Below are 15,885 nucleotides of genomic sequence, written 5' to 3' on the forward strand. Positions count from 1 at the left end.
GTATGCTTTATTTTGCTTATTTTATTTTATTTTTTTGAGAGACATTTTGCTAATTTTATTAAGGAAACTCATTTGAGATTCATCATTCATTAAAAAGGACGGCAACTCAAACTTGGGATAACTCTAACCTAACCGTAGGGGGAGAAGTCTTACTAGACCTGTTCCAAAGTCATGTAATTTGGTGGAGCATTTGCACATTCCATTTCGTGTCCATGCCATTTTTAATAGGTCATGTATTGGCCTAACATGGCTACTTGTAGTTGTACCATACCACATTTATTGGGATCGGACTAACTTTTACACTCAAATCCTGTGGTTAAATTTATAAGAGATTTATAGCTTAAATGGTTTAGAGCAGTTATCTATGCACACTTGAGATTATGTGTTAAAACTCGCTCCACTAATATCGCTTGTATAAAAATAATTTTTTTGCTGTACTCGTACCAACCCAACCCATTTTACAATTCTATGATACCAGATGAGACATTTCATTTAAGTTTACAAACCATCTGTAGTTGTAACCTCTAAAATAATTGGGGTTTGGTCCTCACAAGATCATGCAACATCACTAGTTACTTGAAACCAATTTTCCCTGTGGCCCAGTTAATTATCAGACTTGAAACAACGGCAAAAATTGAATTCAGGAAGTTGGTATGTTCAATTATGGAATTCGTAGAAAAGATGTACTCTCATAGTGAGTAGAATGAATGGCTCAAAACAGAGTATGAACATTCAACTTCTGTGGACAAACTTTATATATACAGAAATCAAATTATATTTGTAAGCTCCATTTTCCAACTTGCTACGCAAAAATTCAGAGTTTTGTCGCAGTGATTTAGCACAACCTCCGCCGCTCGTACCATCTACAACGGATAATAACATTCTGTGCAAGGTATGAGAATCTCCAATCAAACCTACCCGCCCTACCATGTGGTTTTTACTGGTTCTCTGGATCAAACTCTTTCATTCTATCGTGGCGTTGTTTCTGGTTCTCTAGATGGAGTCGGTTCGGAGGGGTTTCCAGGAGCAGATTCTGAATGCCCTTGGTTGCTAACATTACCTGCTGAACGCTCAGAGCCAGGTAATAGCCACAGTTGTGAATGTTCAGTTGAAACCTCAGAATCATCAAACGATCGAGGCATGCTAAACGTTGCTGATCTCACATGTTTTATTCCAAGGGATTCTTTTAATGGCAAACGGCAAACTGGACAGGTAGACTGTTTCCTCAGCCATGTATCAATGCAAGAGAGATGAAAACTGTGGCCACATTTGGGCATGATTCGCAATACTTCTTTCTCTTGGTACTCCCCCAAGCATATTGAGCACCTGCAGGACCATAAAGATTAAACTTCAATCTAGCAAGCGTCCAAAAGGAATGAAATGACTACCAAAACTCAAGGACATTCCATAAAAAGAGCGGCAAACTAACGTCCTGTAAGCTATAATAAATGTTAGATCTTTTCAATCAACTAATTCAGATTTTAAGGTTAGGTGGGAAACAAAGGAGATTCCTTAGGCACTAGAAGAAAATAAATTGCAAAGCTTACTGCGCATCTTCCAAGGAGCTGAAAGCTTTATGATCAAACTTCATGGTAGGGATTGCAGAAACCACAACTTGTTCAAGGCCACTGGCCTGATGCTCTGGCTGCCAGCAAACAATGAAACCTTAGAATCCATTGCTCAAACCTTAAGTTACAATGACAACACGAAAAACTCTCAAGTTTTGGTGGAATGACATCAGTAGCAGTGACCACAAAAGCAAAAGGGCATGAAGGAAACCAATTCAGTCTCTTGGGTTATCAAAACTAAAAACCATGAAGACGTAGGAGTTCTTTGTATGATTCAAATAGAACAATCAAATATCAAAGCTATTGTTCAAGGCCACGCCATTTTTTATTTATCCTTTCTTTTCAGTAATTTGTATTGTCAACACACTAGGGAAAACTAGTACATTGCAACATATAGCAGAGTTGATTCTCTCAACTACAGCAGAGTTCATATCAAAACAAGAACATAACAAGCCATCAAAACAAATGAAAATCATGAAACACAAACCAGCCTACCCAAATAAGCTACTGAGAAGCTAACTCACATATTGATCCCAGTTACAAAACAATCATTCAAGCATATTCAACTGAAAACAAAAATACATACAGACATAAGAGGTATTCATAATTCAGAAAACTACCTCAAATCAGATTTCCTAGCTGAGAAAACAAATATAGGACAGGCAATTCAGACATACCTGCTCAACATCAATCCTTGATTCAATCTCGAACATAGGCCGTGATTCGCCACCTCTTAGCCTGCCACAAATGATTCTTGTGCAAACGAATACTATAAATGTTGCACTCATACCAAAACCAATAACAGTAGTGACCAAGTTCATACCCGAACCCATATCTGCAAATTCCTACTTCTCTCACCCAAAAGTCCCAAAACCAAAACAAAGACTCACAAGCCCCAATAACTAAACGAAGCTGGAAAAAAACCCACTAAAACAATGAAAACCCATAACTAAAAACAACGAAAGAATGGTGAAAACAAATAAAAAATGAAGAGTGACAAAGACCCAGATCAGAATCACCGAAGAAATGGCTAGTTTTGAAAGCAAAATTCAGGAAGACCAGTCACAAACAAAGCTAGCCATTTGGAATCTCAATCGCTTTGGATAGACTCAAAGCTTAAAACAAAGTCATGGAGGCTTTCAATAGATGTTGAAGATGAGAAAAGGGAGTTGTGGAAGGAAAGGAGGCAGTTCATTGTCTTGCGCTTTGGACTCGCATTAATATGGGGTCCATTTCAATGGGACCCAACAACAAAATATTAACAGGGGTTATATATCTGACGGTTAAAACAAAAAAGAGGGGATTTTATAAAGATTCCCATGTTTGTTTAAGGTAGAGAGAAGAAGAGAATCTGTGTGTGTCCTTGCTCCTCTGCTCCTCTTACCTTTGCATCTTCTGTGCTTTCTCAACCATACTACTTCTGGATAAGGCCTTCGAATTGGGTCCAAAAAGTATCTTCACATGTATGTTCCTGCAATTTTGCAAATATTGAAGGGCCAATAATTTATTTCAATGTGTGGAACGCTTTTCTTTGCAGCCATTGGTCATGAGCTGGCAAGAATAAGATGGATTCTTATAGTTTATTACATTAATATTTTTCTTTCCAATCATTGTCTTTGTTGTAGTTCAACGGCTGGGAAGAAGTGTTGGTTGCTTGCTACTTGCTTAATTCTAAGAGGCCAAAGTAGATAAAACTAATGCAGGAAAACTTGGAGCTCTGTCAAAGGTACTTGTTCTATGGACTTGGATTCTCATATGAGCATCCAACTTTGTGTTTCTTCTTTTGGCCTTTTTATCTTAACATATGTGCTTTATTGTTTGTTTGTTTTGATTTCTGAAAGACCAACACTTGTCACCTTAACCGCATTAAAAAAAGACACTTGTCACCTTAAAGAAACATCATTTTTTTTCCTTTATGTCTTCATCTTGGGTTTGATTGGAAGGGAGCCGATGTGGGAATGAATCTTTTGAGAAAAAGCTATCTTCTTCATAGTGTAATCAATCTTTGGGATGGAACACATGATTCCATCCTATTATATAGTATATGTGTACTTTTTGGCACATAAAAAAAAGGGAAAAACAAATAGGGTGGTATGCTCCATGAGGAGAAAAGTCTTTGGGTGCCGATGCTCGGAAACACACTCACATGGAGGTGGGATCGAATGAGACTCTTATACATGGATCTATATAATGAGTAAGTAAATTAATAACGTCATATGATGTGTTGCATTTACCCACAAATTATTTTATGCTCCAATGACAATATATTATTTGCATTCTAACACAGGATTGTGACATTGTTGCACTAACAATGTTATTTGCACTCTAAGAAAAGTGCGGTTCCTAAAAAAATATAAAACAAAGACTTTGTTTTAGAGGGGGAAAAAAAAGAAACAAAGACTAAATATTTAATTGTTGAATCCCACCAAAACCAGTTGACACGTAATGGTTTGGCTATGGCACGTTATGAGATCGTAATAAGCTGTAAACATAGACTGAAGTTGGCTAGCCAACTTAAGTCAAGTTCGCTATAGCGAGTGAAGTTGGCTGAAGTTGGCTAGAACGAATGTACTCCCTACTTTGTACTCAAGTTCAAATCCCACACCTCTAGTTTAGTTTAAATTCGATTAAAATATAATATCATTTCTATATAAAAAAAAATTTGCACCACTCATGCCTACCGAAATTGACTTCATCTCACTTTGGCAATTTCTATTTCCTCTCAATTTTTCTCACCTCATGCTCTCAGTAGTTTTTCCAGTCTCTCAAGTCTTAACCTTTGTTTCAGGTCCACTGTTGAAGGGCATTTGCGGTAACTTTCCATATGTATGGTTAATGCGTTTTCATAGAAGAAACTATGAAAGTTTTCATCCTAAATTCCTAAACAAGTTGAAGTGACAGAAAAAAGACATGTAGGATTAAGTTTTCCTCAAATTGAACAAAGGGCAATGCTCTCTATGTCAATAATTTCTTTGCTTAGCTATTTTCCTCAGACTTGCCAAAGGATGACTTAGAAGGCACACAAAAAGAAAAATAATTGGGAAAACTTGTATGCAGCTTCTTTGCACATGCATCTGCTTAAGCCAGGCCAATGAAATGAAAAAGGTTCATGCCTTCAGCTGCTACAGTTATTATTCTTCTATGTGGGTTTCCAATATATTTGGAATTATACCAATTCTATTCTTATAGGTCACTCAAGCAATCATTCTTTGTTGTTAGTGATTTCTGCACTAAAGAAATGGCCATTTCCAAAGAGAAACAGCCAAACTAAAGTGCACCAACCAATCTGTGCACCTTCTTCCATACAAAATTCAAGGCTCCCTGTGAGTCACCATAAACAGAAGAAGAAGAAAAGTGCACAGAACACAAATGCTCTCAAATTCATGTCACAATTGCAAAAATTCAAAGGCAACTACATGAGGCACTAAATGAATAGAAGAGAAAGCTTTTCAAAATCTAAATTTAAATTACCTGTCATTACAGTAAAACTTTCAATAGAAAAGTTCCCAAAATGAAAAGAAAACCAACGAAGTAACAACACTGTCATCAGAAAGCAGACAACAACATAAGCAATGAAAAGAACCAATCTTTCAATAGAGAAAAGAAAAAAAAAATATAGTCAAACAGTAAACCCAGTGCACATACAGACACACACACCAAACAGTAAAATTTCACATAAAAAATTCAAATCCTTCTGAAGTTACATTTTTGAAGGTGGCCTTCCCATTAGCAGCATTAAAAGTATGTAGTGTGCAAGTGGGATGAGGATAAACTTATTGTCAAGAAAATCAAACATGGTCCCATGGATAGACAACAGGGCTAAAACACATGCGTAGGTACAAAATCAATCAGAAACATACCACTTTTGAAGTCAACTAAGAATAAATCTCATCTTACATCACTATTTTGCGTGGCCTTATCAATGTCAAAACAGCCAGCCAAATCCTATTGGATATTTCATATTTTTCCACACCACACCAACTACACAAGTGACCATTTTACTACTTAAGAGTCAGCATATGTACTTTGTGTCACTCTTGGGATCAAGACACACAACAAACTGCAACTAATTCATTCCCATCGATCTCTGTTTCTCAGCTAAATAAAAACTCATCCAACTTTTCCAACCGCACTGATTTGTCACCATCCATTCATATACATGTACTTTAAGTTTCTTCTCTGCTCCAAGCAAAATCACATATATTTTGACAAAGAAAGGCAGTTCTAAATCCAAATATATATATATATATATATATATATATACACACACACATTAAAGTAAAAGGTATCCACAACAAACTTAAAGGAAAAAAAGTTACCATTAAGAAATATTTTAGTACAAAAAAAAAAGGGCATCCCCCGAGGTCAAACAAGCCAGCATCCACTTTGACACCAGAAAACACCATTTCCTCTGTCCACCATATCAGGCAGAACAAAAACAAATGCATAACATCCAACACAGTTGCACAAAATCAACAACAAACCCATTTTCCCAATCTGGCAAACAAACATGCCCATAGCATCAATTCCTTCCTTCCATCATCCATACCAATCAAAAAATAAAACCAACAACCCACCATTTAATTCAGATTTTCAAAGCACCCAACTTTGCCAAAACCCAAACAAACCTTAACCCTCCACAGCACTTCCAACAGGAACATGAATGTCCTTATAGAGGCAAACATAAGGCGCATCACACCCAATGTACTTGCCAGTCCACCTCCCCTCCTCAATATAACTAGCATCCCAAACAGAAGCATACAAATACATAGGCTTGTGAGGAAAAGCCTCACCCTTTTTCCTCTCTACCCTCACCAATTTCCCATCAACCAACCACTCAATCAAATCCTGACCCCATTTGATCACATACAAATGAAACCCATCAGAACAATCAAAACCCAGATCATGAAACTCCTCTTTGTTACCTGTGCCGCCAGTGTAATAGTTAGTCTGCACAATTGTCCTGTCCTTGCCCAAAAACTCGAAGTCAATCTCGTCCTGTGACTTGTCACCTTCCAGGGACGAGAGGTAGATGTTGAAGTTGAGGCCGCTGGTGTTGCCACGTGGGCACTGAATGAGGGAGCTGAAGGTGCCGTAGAGGAACCTTGTGGTGGTGCGCCACCGTGCACCGCCGCGGTGGTCGTAGGTGAGGGTGATGGTGTTGGCGTCTGGGCAGTGTGTACAGGCCTCCGGGGTGTAGTCTATGGCGATTTGCTTGAGGGGTTGGGTTTGGTGGTGGGTTGGGGTCTCTGGGTGTAGCGCTGGGTCTGCCATTGAAGATGCGAATATAGAATGAGAGAGCTTGAGAGTGATGACTATGGCGGGAGCGTTAGATCTAATATATGTAAGTTTTTGTGCCCATTTTTTTCTGTTATTTATTTATTTATTTAAATATGCAGAAAGATTTACAAAACAATTTTTTTAAGGATATATTTATCATTATTTCCAGCCAAAGAGAAAATAGAAAACCATTGAAATTATGATTATGATTATGATCCTACAATTTCACCAAGAGTTGCAAAATAACTAGTTTACCAAGTGTTTGACAAAATAAAACTATTACCAACTGTTGCGATTTAAGGATAATGTCTGCATTTTATTTTTAATTTTATTTATACAAGTGATATTGAAAGAAAGAAAAATTAAACATAGAACATCAAGTGCATAGTTATAAATCCCTTGTTTGTCAAATTTTTCAATAGAATTAGAATGCAAGTAGCATATGTAAGGCTAAGATGGATTTTCTAGAAGCGCAAAACACCTCCCACATTGCCTTCACATGCTAATTTTGTCGATTTTTTTGTTGTTGAAAGAATTAAGTAATTTCACTTAAATTGCAATAAATAATAAACTAAATAAGTTAAATCACGACAATTAAAACTACATATAATAAAATGGAATATCGCTAAAAGCTACATAGACCAAACTTATAGTTTGACCGTTTTTTTAATAACTTAGGTTCTGTTTAGTATCCTACTCAAAAAAGTAAATTCAAAAACTATAATTCTTTTTTAAAATATGAGTTTTCAAATAGTGATTTTAAGATTTAAAAACTTGTTTGGTATTGAACTCCAAACTATTTTTAAGATCTAAAAAAATTGAAATTAAAATCATAAAATTATAAACCCTAGATTCCCAAATTGAAATTAACAAAGAGAGAGAGAGAGAGAGAAACTATAAAACCCCACTCTTTTTTTTATATTTAATAATGGGGTGGTTTTTGAGTTTTTCTTGAGTTTGAGTTTTTAAAAGTAGGCCTACCAAACAGGTTTATAAAATGGGTTTTTGTGGTTTTGAGTTTATAAAATTAGATCCAATTAGGATACCAAACAACCCTTAACTTCTTAAAAAGTAAACACCAAATTTTATTACAAAGAGAGTCTTACTTCTTTTTTTGAAAGTAAAAATTCTTACCTTCATGTTAATACGATTTACATATGTGTTCAACTGTAATTTACAAAAAGGATGAATATCTAATTTCAAATAGTAACATCTGGTCAACACCCTTTTGCAAGACAGCAACTACCCAAGGCCATCCTTTTAATGGGAAACGATCATCCATTCTAAATATCTTGAGAAATTAAATGTAAATTGTGATTTACAGACATAAATATTACGGAAATAATCTATAGAGACCAACTTGTGTACCATATTTCTAATATGAGAAATTTTTATGTTACGGGAATATCACTTTTTGCTATCCCTATCCAATAAATGACATATAGGATAACTTTTTTATGTGTCTTTGTTTTACTGGTGGAGAATAGCAAAATAGTGTTATCTTAATTATATGTAAGTTTTTTTGCTCTAATAGAGGTGGGATCCATTATATTGATGGGCTCTACCTCTATTAGAGAGTTGATACACAAGTTAGTCTCCTTAGCAAACACATATCAAATGTTGATAATGATAGTGAAGATACACTTTAAGTTAAAACGGTGCGCAAAAATGCTCTTCTTACGAAAAGAATGAATATCTCCTTCCAACTAGTAACATCCAATGCACACCCTTTTGCAAGACTGCAACAACCCCGGGCCATCCATTCAACGGGAAACGACCATCCATTCTAAATATTTTGAAAAAAATAAATACAAATCGTGATTTACAGAAATAATGAAGATCTCTTTCCAACTAACTAGTAACATCCGGTCAACACCTTTCAACCCGCGCAAGAATGAAAGATTTAGTGAGAATTGTAGGGATTAACCCACTCACGTCAAAAATCACAAGGAAAAAGGGAAAAAATAAAACAAAAAACAAAACTCTACCAACTTTAAATCATACAAGGGTAAACTGGGAATTTTGAAAATTTTGACCTAGGGTGTAGTGTAGTGAGCAAATAGTGAATATTCTAATAATTGTTCCGTTTTATTATTACTCTTTTCTTTCGGCCTAATTTGCTAAAAACTAATAGGGCTTCATATCATACGTCGCCGTTCGACTGACTTTGCCTCTGTTTGCGCGTACTGTCCGAATTGTGCAGGAGCTCCCCAAAGCGATTCGAGAGCCGTTCGTCCAATTATTCCTAGGGTTTCTCTGAGCTCTCTCTCCCAAAGACTCTAAGGTATGAAAGCTCGGATCTTTTTCGTCTAATATGTTCCGCAGATCTAGCTTTTTTCCATTTTTGAACCCTTATTATTATTGCTTGATTGTGCCCGTTTGCTTTAGGATGTCACTATTATGATCCCCACTTTGACTTCTTGTACTAACTTTTTTTGTGTAATTAAGCTTCATAATCATACTCCTACTTGATCAAGTCAAAAATATATTCCTTTCTGAAATTTCCCGTTGTGTTTTTTCGGTGTGGTGCATTTGCTTGTGTTTTTGTGTTGCTTAAGAGTTGGAGAGCTCACTAAGTGTTTGTATAAATGCCACTGACCCACGGTATTTACCTAATTGTCCTGTTATTGCATCTGGAAGGGCTTGAAAACTTTGAAGCTTGAAGAAATGAGGCCAATATTTTGCGGCAACTTGGATTTTGATGCAAGGCAAGGGGATGTTGAGCGGCTTTTCAGGAGATATGGGAAAGTTGAGAGGGTGGATGTTAAGTCTGGTAAATAAGTTTTCTGATTAAATAACTTATTTTCTGCTGTGTTTTCATCATGGTCTGTTTTAGTTCTCGATGTTGGCTGTTGGTAGCATACTTGTAGTACTGGGTTGTTTGGTTTACTTCCATTTTTCTGTTGTATTTGTTGGGTACGCATTTGGCGGCCAAGATAAAAGCCTTAAAGCTTTTTCAAGCTGTTGTTTTTTGTGGTGAAATCTGAAGTGGGGCATGGCTGAATCTTCCTACTGGGATATGGTCGGTAAGAATTAGTGGAGATTGAGGTTTGGGCACCATATATTTATCTCTATGAGATGATACAGATTCGGGTAGATAAATAGAATACATATGGTTTAACAGCAATGGAGTAATTTAACAGGGGAATTCTGTCATCATGCAGATGTGTCAGCTGCTAACAAGGATTTTCTGCTGCGTCTGAAAATCTATTCCGACCTTATTTGTGAATAAAAAGAGTTTCTGTATTGAGACATAGTGGGGTTCCTGGATATGTTTTAGAAAGGAAAATATGGTGTACAACCTGAAAAAGGTTCATTTCAAGATTTGGCTCATTGACCCTTTTTGTATATAAGCGAATACGTACAGAAATATGAAGTCTGGTTGTATTCCTCGGCCTTTTTTCTCCTTTTCTTCACAACATATTGACATGTAGAAATTCCCTTTCTCCTGTAAATTGAAAATCTATGAGAGATGTCTTTAAGGAGAACTGTAGGGGTGGGAATGCAGTGGACAGTACATATCCTTCATTTTCAGAAACATGAGCTCTTTCTCTGGGCTGTTAGATTGGAGTAAATTCAACAGGGGGCATATTTACTAAGAAAATTAGCTGTTATTCAAAAGGGTCAATATGTTATTCCTTAACTTAATATTTAGATGGGTGTACACACTATTTTCCCTTCAGAGAAGCAGGTTACTTTTTTATTGCAGTGTAAACCCGCATACTCAAGAATTTCTTTGGCGCAGGGTTTACTTGGAATGTCCATGCTCTTCTTGGATGGGTCTGCTTATCTGCATTTCTTTTGTAGCATGTGCCCAGGCTTCACTTATTGTATTTTACCAGAAGAATTAAACTGATCTGCCCTAGTCCTGCCATCCTACTTTACCTCAGACACCATTGCTTTTTCATTCCTCATGAATTTTGCTCCGTGTTCAATTTCCGACATGTTCCAACATAGATTCCATGATGATATCGCAGCCACTGGCAGGTTTTGTGTTACTCTCTAGCAGATGATTTTGTATGCACATAATTTTATTAGTGTTTGAGAAGTCAACATTTCCTCATAGATTCTAGGTGATGTTGTTCTTATACTAAAAAAAACATGTATGCCTAATAAACTTGCATAAAATTGTTTTGGTGACTTTGTTTTACGTGCTTTGGTTACTTACCACTTTGGTTTTAATAAGATTTATTCAATATTGGTTAAATAGGATTTGCTTTTGTCTATATGGATGATGAACGAGACGCTGAGTATGCAATTCGGAGACTTGACAGGACAGAATTTGGTAGGAAGGGACGCCGACTTCGTATTGAGTGGACCAAGGTAAAATCGATGATATGATTGGGTTCTAACAAAATGATTTATCACTTTATGGTCACTTTCATAGCATAGTTGCTGAGCATTTTGGCATCGCACAGAGCACGATCCTAAACATACAAGTATAATACTAGATCCTGACTTTTCTGTCTGGCATGCAAATTTTAGCTTAATCTATTCCTTTACATAATTTTAATATTTTGAGTGCGTTGGTCAAAACCATATTCCCTATACCTCCTTGCTATATTTTCTGAACTTATGCATGCAAAGGGTACATATGTTTGTATCTGCTTCATGATGCTCGACTCCTCTCATTTATATAAGTTGGTATTACACAAGATCAAATGGATAAACAAAGTCACAGGATTTACTTGATTATTTTGTCAGAATTTGCACTCATTTAATCACATTTTATTCTGTATTGAAGCATGAAAGAGGGATTAGGAAACCTGTTGATTCAAGAAGACCTTCAGCGAACACAAAGCCCTCGAAAACCTTGTTTGTTATCAATTTTGATCCAATCCATACCAGGACAAGGGATCTGGAGAGGCACTTTGATCCATACGGAAAAATAGTGAACATAAGGATTAGAAGGAATTTTGCATTCATTCAATATGAATCACAGGAAGATGCTACCAAAGCATTGGAAGCAACAAATTCAAGGTTCTATTTTCCTCGATAACTTCTAGAATGATGTTTGCTTGATTAACAAATTCCAAGGTTTTTGCCTTTGGACAACCATATCAGCATATGATTGTTTGGAAGTGACTTCAAAGGGAGAATGGCTCTAACTTCTGTAGGAAATTCAGTTTTGATTGAGTGAAAGCCATGTCATTTGTAGGCATTTCATTGCAGCAGCTTAGTGTAAACATTATTTACAAGAAATTTTTACCAAAAGAAGCTGGTATAGGTGGTTGCAAAGAAAATGAAAAAGCTTCTTGGTATTGTCGTTAAAAAAAGTCTTATACATTTGTTCTTGAGATTTAAGTTTTACCCTTTTGAATTAACATTTTAAAAGAAGAGACAACTTCATTTAGATAATATTCTCAATGGTTTTATTTAGCGAAGATATTCTGTATGAATCCATCTCAACAATTTGCAACTTGCTTCATATTAACTTTAATTAATTTCTTTTTGAGGTACAGCAAGTTCATGGACAGGGTTATTTCCGTGGAATATGCTGTTCGTGATGATGATGATAGAAGAAATGGACACAGTCCTGATAGAAGGGGCCGTGACATGTCTCCTGAAAGAAGAAGCAATGATCGTGGGCGATCTCCAAGTCCATACCGCAGAGATAGGGCTAGCCCTGATTATGGCCATGGCTCCCGTATAAGTTCTAGATCTGATCCAAGAAGAAGTCCTGATTATGAGAGAGCTGAAAGCCCAATCAATGATAGATCCCGTCCTAGTTCTAGACCTGAACCAAGGAGGAGTCCCAGTTATGAGAGGGCTGCTAGCCCAGTCAATGATAGATCCCGTCCAAGTTCTAGACGTGAACCAAGAAGAAGTCCCAGTTATGAGAGAGATGCAAGCCCAGTCAATGATAGATCCCGTCCAAGTTCTAAACCTGAACCAAGAAGAAGTCCCAGTTATGAGAGAGCTGCAAGCCCAGTTAATGATAGATACCGCAGGTTTGAGCTTTTAGATCCTGAAATTATGAACTTTTTTTTTTTTTTTTTTTTTTTTTTTTGGGGTGTGGTGAGGTGGGGGAGTGTTGCAATGCATTAATAAAATCACGTTCAACTATGTGTTTAATTGCTAGAGGGCACCAATAGTATTCATCTCTTTTAACATGATTGATTTCTGTTTGCATTTCCTTCTGATTTGTCAATGTTGTATTTATATGTGAATATATTACATATGGTAGCCCCATTTTGAGAAACCTTTTTATTGTTGATAATGCAGCCGTTCACCCCCACCGCGGGAAAGATCCCGTTCCTGAGAACCAGCAGGATGGAGCCTCGTTGTAGTGGTTAGCTGGTCTTCTCTTTCATTCGTAGTTGACAACTGAAGTTTGTTTATTCCTTTGTTGTTAGTATTCAGAGATATGATGAGTTTGAACTTTCAAAGTGATAAATTCGGAAGTTTGTTAAGTAGCCAATCATGGTTTATGAGACTCTGTTTGATTTCTATTTGTTTTTTAGTTTGTTTTCTATAAATTTAAACTTGGAAGTTCTCAGTTGTACGGTAGCTAGTGAGGGTAAGGTCAAATCTGTATCATTGTTATTTCGTAAGCCTAGTTTGGCATGAATGTTGGAGGTTGCACCTCAGTTTAAAAATATATTATTTTTTCCTTGGAAAGAAGGCTCACTTTATAGGTTTGGGAGGAGATAGAACAGTCTTTTTTGGTACTTTGCACAGGGAGTGATTTTTGGGTTTTGTATCCTGGAATTAGATGGGTTTAAATTTTTTGAAGTTTGAATTTGTACCATCTTCGGGTATAATTTAATAAACTTGCTAGTTGCTAGTTGTTTATACATAGGGTTTGGGGTATCAAATGACAGGCAATTTGCGACATTTTTTAAGCTACCTAGGTCCAGCCTGAAACCACCACTCATGGGTTTTGTATGTTTGGTATTTTATTCAAATTCTCTGTTGGATTCGAATGTTTATGCCTCGTTTTACTCTTTTTTTACATACAACATAATTTGAAATTAGCATCTACCAGACCACTACTCTCTCATCTCAATGTTACTTAGAGTTCTGCATTGACATGAGTCTATAACAGGAGGTGTAACTCAAAAGTAAAAAGATCCATCTTGAAAGTGGATGGCGGTCAGTCGCTGATGTAAGTGACTCACACAATACTAACCGGTGTACAGCTCAAACAACCGCTTAGCGCCTTACAGCTAAACCAACCTCGCTTAGCGCCTTACAGCTTAGCCAAGCTCTTAGACTCAGGCGACTGTTGTTATCATAACTCATATAAAAGGCAAGCAGATTTAGAAGTGCCATCGGCAAACGCTGATATGGGAAGTCTAGTTGTAGTCCTATAGTGAGGAAATGGTGGAGAAAAGTGGAGCGCGAAAAGGACAAGAGAACGTGTGAAGGATACACAGCCGACAGGCAACAGCGTCACGTCCCCTGCCACGCAAGGCCAAAGCCCAAGGCGTTTGTCTAGATCCACTCGCTCAAACTCTAATTTCAATTTAGGCTCCTCCTCTAATCAGTAGGCCCCATTTATGAATTCCCAAAAGCTAGGTGCTTTGCTTTGTTTCCTGCAGCCATTTTGAAATTGAAAGCCGACAAAAGAACAAGGACAGTTTACCACCTTAACCAACGACTAGTTGATTATTTTATTATTAGCAAAAGCAATTTACTACTTGATTAATTTAACTCAAATTCAGCAAAAATCCCAGCCATAACCGAAAAAGTCGGTGAGAAATAATACCATGAACTGTTTTTTTTTCCTTTGGGCAATGATCAGCCCTCATAGTCAACTGGGTGCCATCATTTGGCAAATGTCAAATGTAAAATGGTAAATTTGAAGTTGATCTGGAGGTAAATTTGAAGTTGATCTGTTAAGTGTCCATTTGACAGTCCATCCGAAATGTCAATAAAAATAATTTTATTATTTTTTGAGCTGGTACCTATAATATTATTAAGAAAATAGAGAAAATTTTAGTGATGCCCCCTAGATTATAAACCTTGTTCCATTTTGCCTTTTGAACAATTCCTTTAATCTTTCAAATGTGCCCTCTTTCGTCAAATTTGCTAATTCTTCCATCAAACTCAAGGGCTTTTTTATCCATTCAAGTTAGGATTTGGTTTGACCCACTTAAACCCTAATTGACTCGACCCATTCTACCATTCAAACCTCATTTTCATTTTATTTTTAATGTCCATTAAAAATACAATTTGAAGGCATAATGGGCCGAGTCAATTAGGGTTTAAGTGGGGCAAACCAAATCTTAACTTGAATGGACAGAAATACTCTTGAATTTGACAAAGGAACAATCTAAATTGAAATATTAAGGAGGCTCAAAACCAAATTGAAAGTTGAGAGGGCAAAGTAGAATATGGTCTATATATAGTTGAGGGGACATTGCTAAAAAAAACCCCAAGAAAATATAATCCCCACACCCAAAAAAGAAAAAGAAAAAAGAAAAAACAAAAAGAACTAAAAGACACATACATAGACTATTTACAACAAAGTTTAGAATATAAAAATAACTATGGTAAATAAAATAAAATTAAAGAAACAAATATCCTAATTCTCAAACCATCATGATTCACCATACATGAGTATATCATATGTTTTATAGTTTACTAGATTAATCTAGCTTAATTGTCAATTAAATTCTTCCTTTAAAATCCTTCCACCTAAATGAATTTGGAATTTGTTAAATAGTAACTTTAAACCATCGTGAAGTGGATTTGGAAGACTTATATATGGTGAATCATGTAAAAACTCATGTAATTTTTCTTCTTCTTATAATACAAACAAAACAATTTAATGTTAGCCTAAATGACTTTGGACTAATCTTCTTGTCTTATGGTGAATTATGTAAAACTGGTGTCTTTTTTGCTTCTTTTTATAGTAAAAATACAACCATTTATGTGTATACCTCAGTGATTGAACCAGTCTCCTTGTCTTGTCTATTCTTATTTTTTGTTGCATGTTTTTGGCATTGTAATCATTTTGATTCCTAACTTCCAGTATGTTTTTGGCATTATAATTATTTTGATTATTGACTTTTCATGTGTTTACTAGCAC

General features: G+C 36.2%; 3 protein-coding genes across 4 annotated transcripts; 1 reads left to right on the forward strand and 2 right to left on the reverse strand.

Annotated features, from left to right (window-relative positions):
* Window positions 617-3,020, reverse strand: LOC18784925 (RING-H2 finger protein ATL7). Its single transcript, XM_007218366.2, has 3 exons — window positions 2,246-3,020; window positions 1,548-1,645; window positions 617-1,326 (listed from the first exon to the last, which is right to left on the reverse strand). Exons 1-3 carry the CDS (start codon window positions 2,399-2,401, stop codon window positions 969-971), a joined length of 612 nt encoding a protein of 203 aa, XP_007218428.1. The 5' UTR covers window positions 2,402-3,020; the 3' UTR covers window positions 617-968.
* LOC18785016 (probable xyloglucan endotransglucosylase/hydrolase protein 27) lies at window positions 5,869-7,040 on the reverse strand. Its single transcript, XM_007219781.2, has one exon. The coding sequence runs from the start codon at window positions 6,840-6,842 to the stop codon at window positions 6,198-6,200; it is 645 nt and encodes a 214-aa protein (XP_007219843.1). The 5' UTR covers window positions 6,843-7,040; the 3' UTR covers window positions 5,869-6,197.
* LOC18786392 (serine/arginine-rich splicing factor RS41) lies at window positions 8,966-13,469 on the forward strand. 2 transcript variants are annotated; one of them, XM_007218274.2, is made up of 6 exons: window positions 8,966-9,132; window positions 9,489-9,621; window positions 11,059-11,171; window positions 11,593-11,828; window positions 12,311-12,799; window positions 13,074-13,469. In XM_007218274.2, the coding sequence occupies exons 2-6, from the start codon at window positions 9,516-9,518 to the stop codon at window positions 13,108-13,110; spliced, it is 981 nt and encodes a 326-aa protein (XP_007218336.1). In that variant the 5' UTR covers window positions 8,966-9,132; window positions 9,489-9,515; the 3' UTR covers window positions 13,111-13,469. The 2 variants fall into 2 exon arrangements, with proteins under 2 accessions (XP_007218336.1, XP_020413407.1); XM_020557818.1 differs by lacking the exon at window positions 8,966-9,132 and adding an exon at window positions 10,594-10,835 and having other exon boundaries at window positions 9,509-9,621.

This window comes from Prunus persica, chromosome G2 (assembly GCF_000346465.2).
Source record: "Prunus persica cultivar Lovell chromosome G2, Prunus_persica_NCBIv2, whole genome shotgun sequence".
Taxonomy (NCBI): domain Eukaryota; kingdom Viridiplantae; phylum Streptophyta; class Magnoliopsida; order Rosales; family Rosaceae; genus Prunus; species Prunus persica.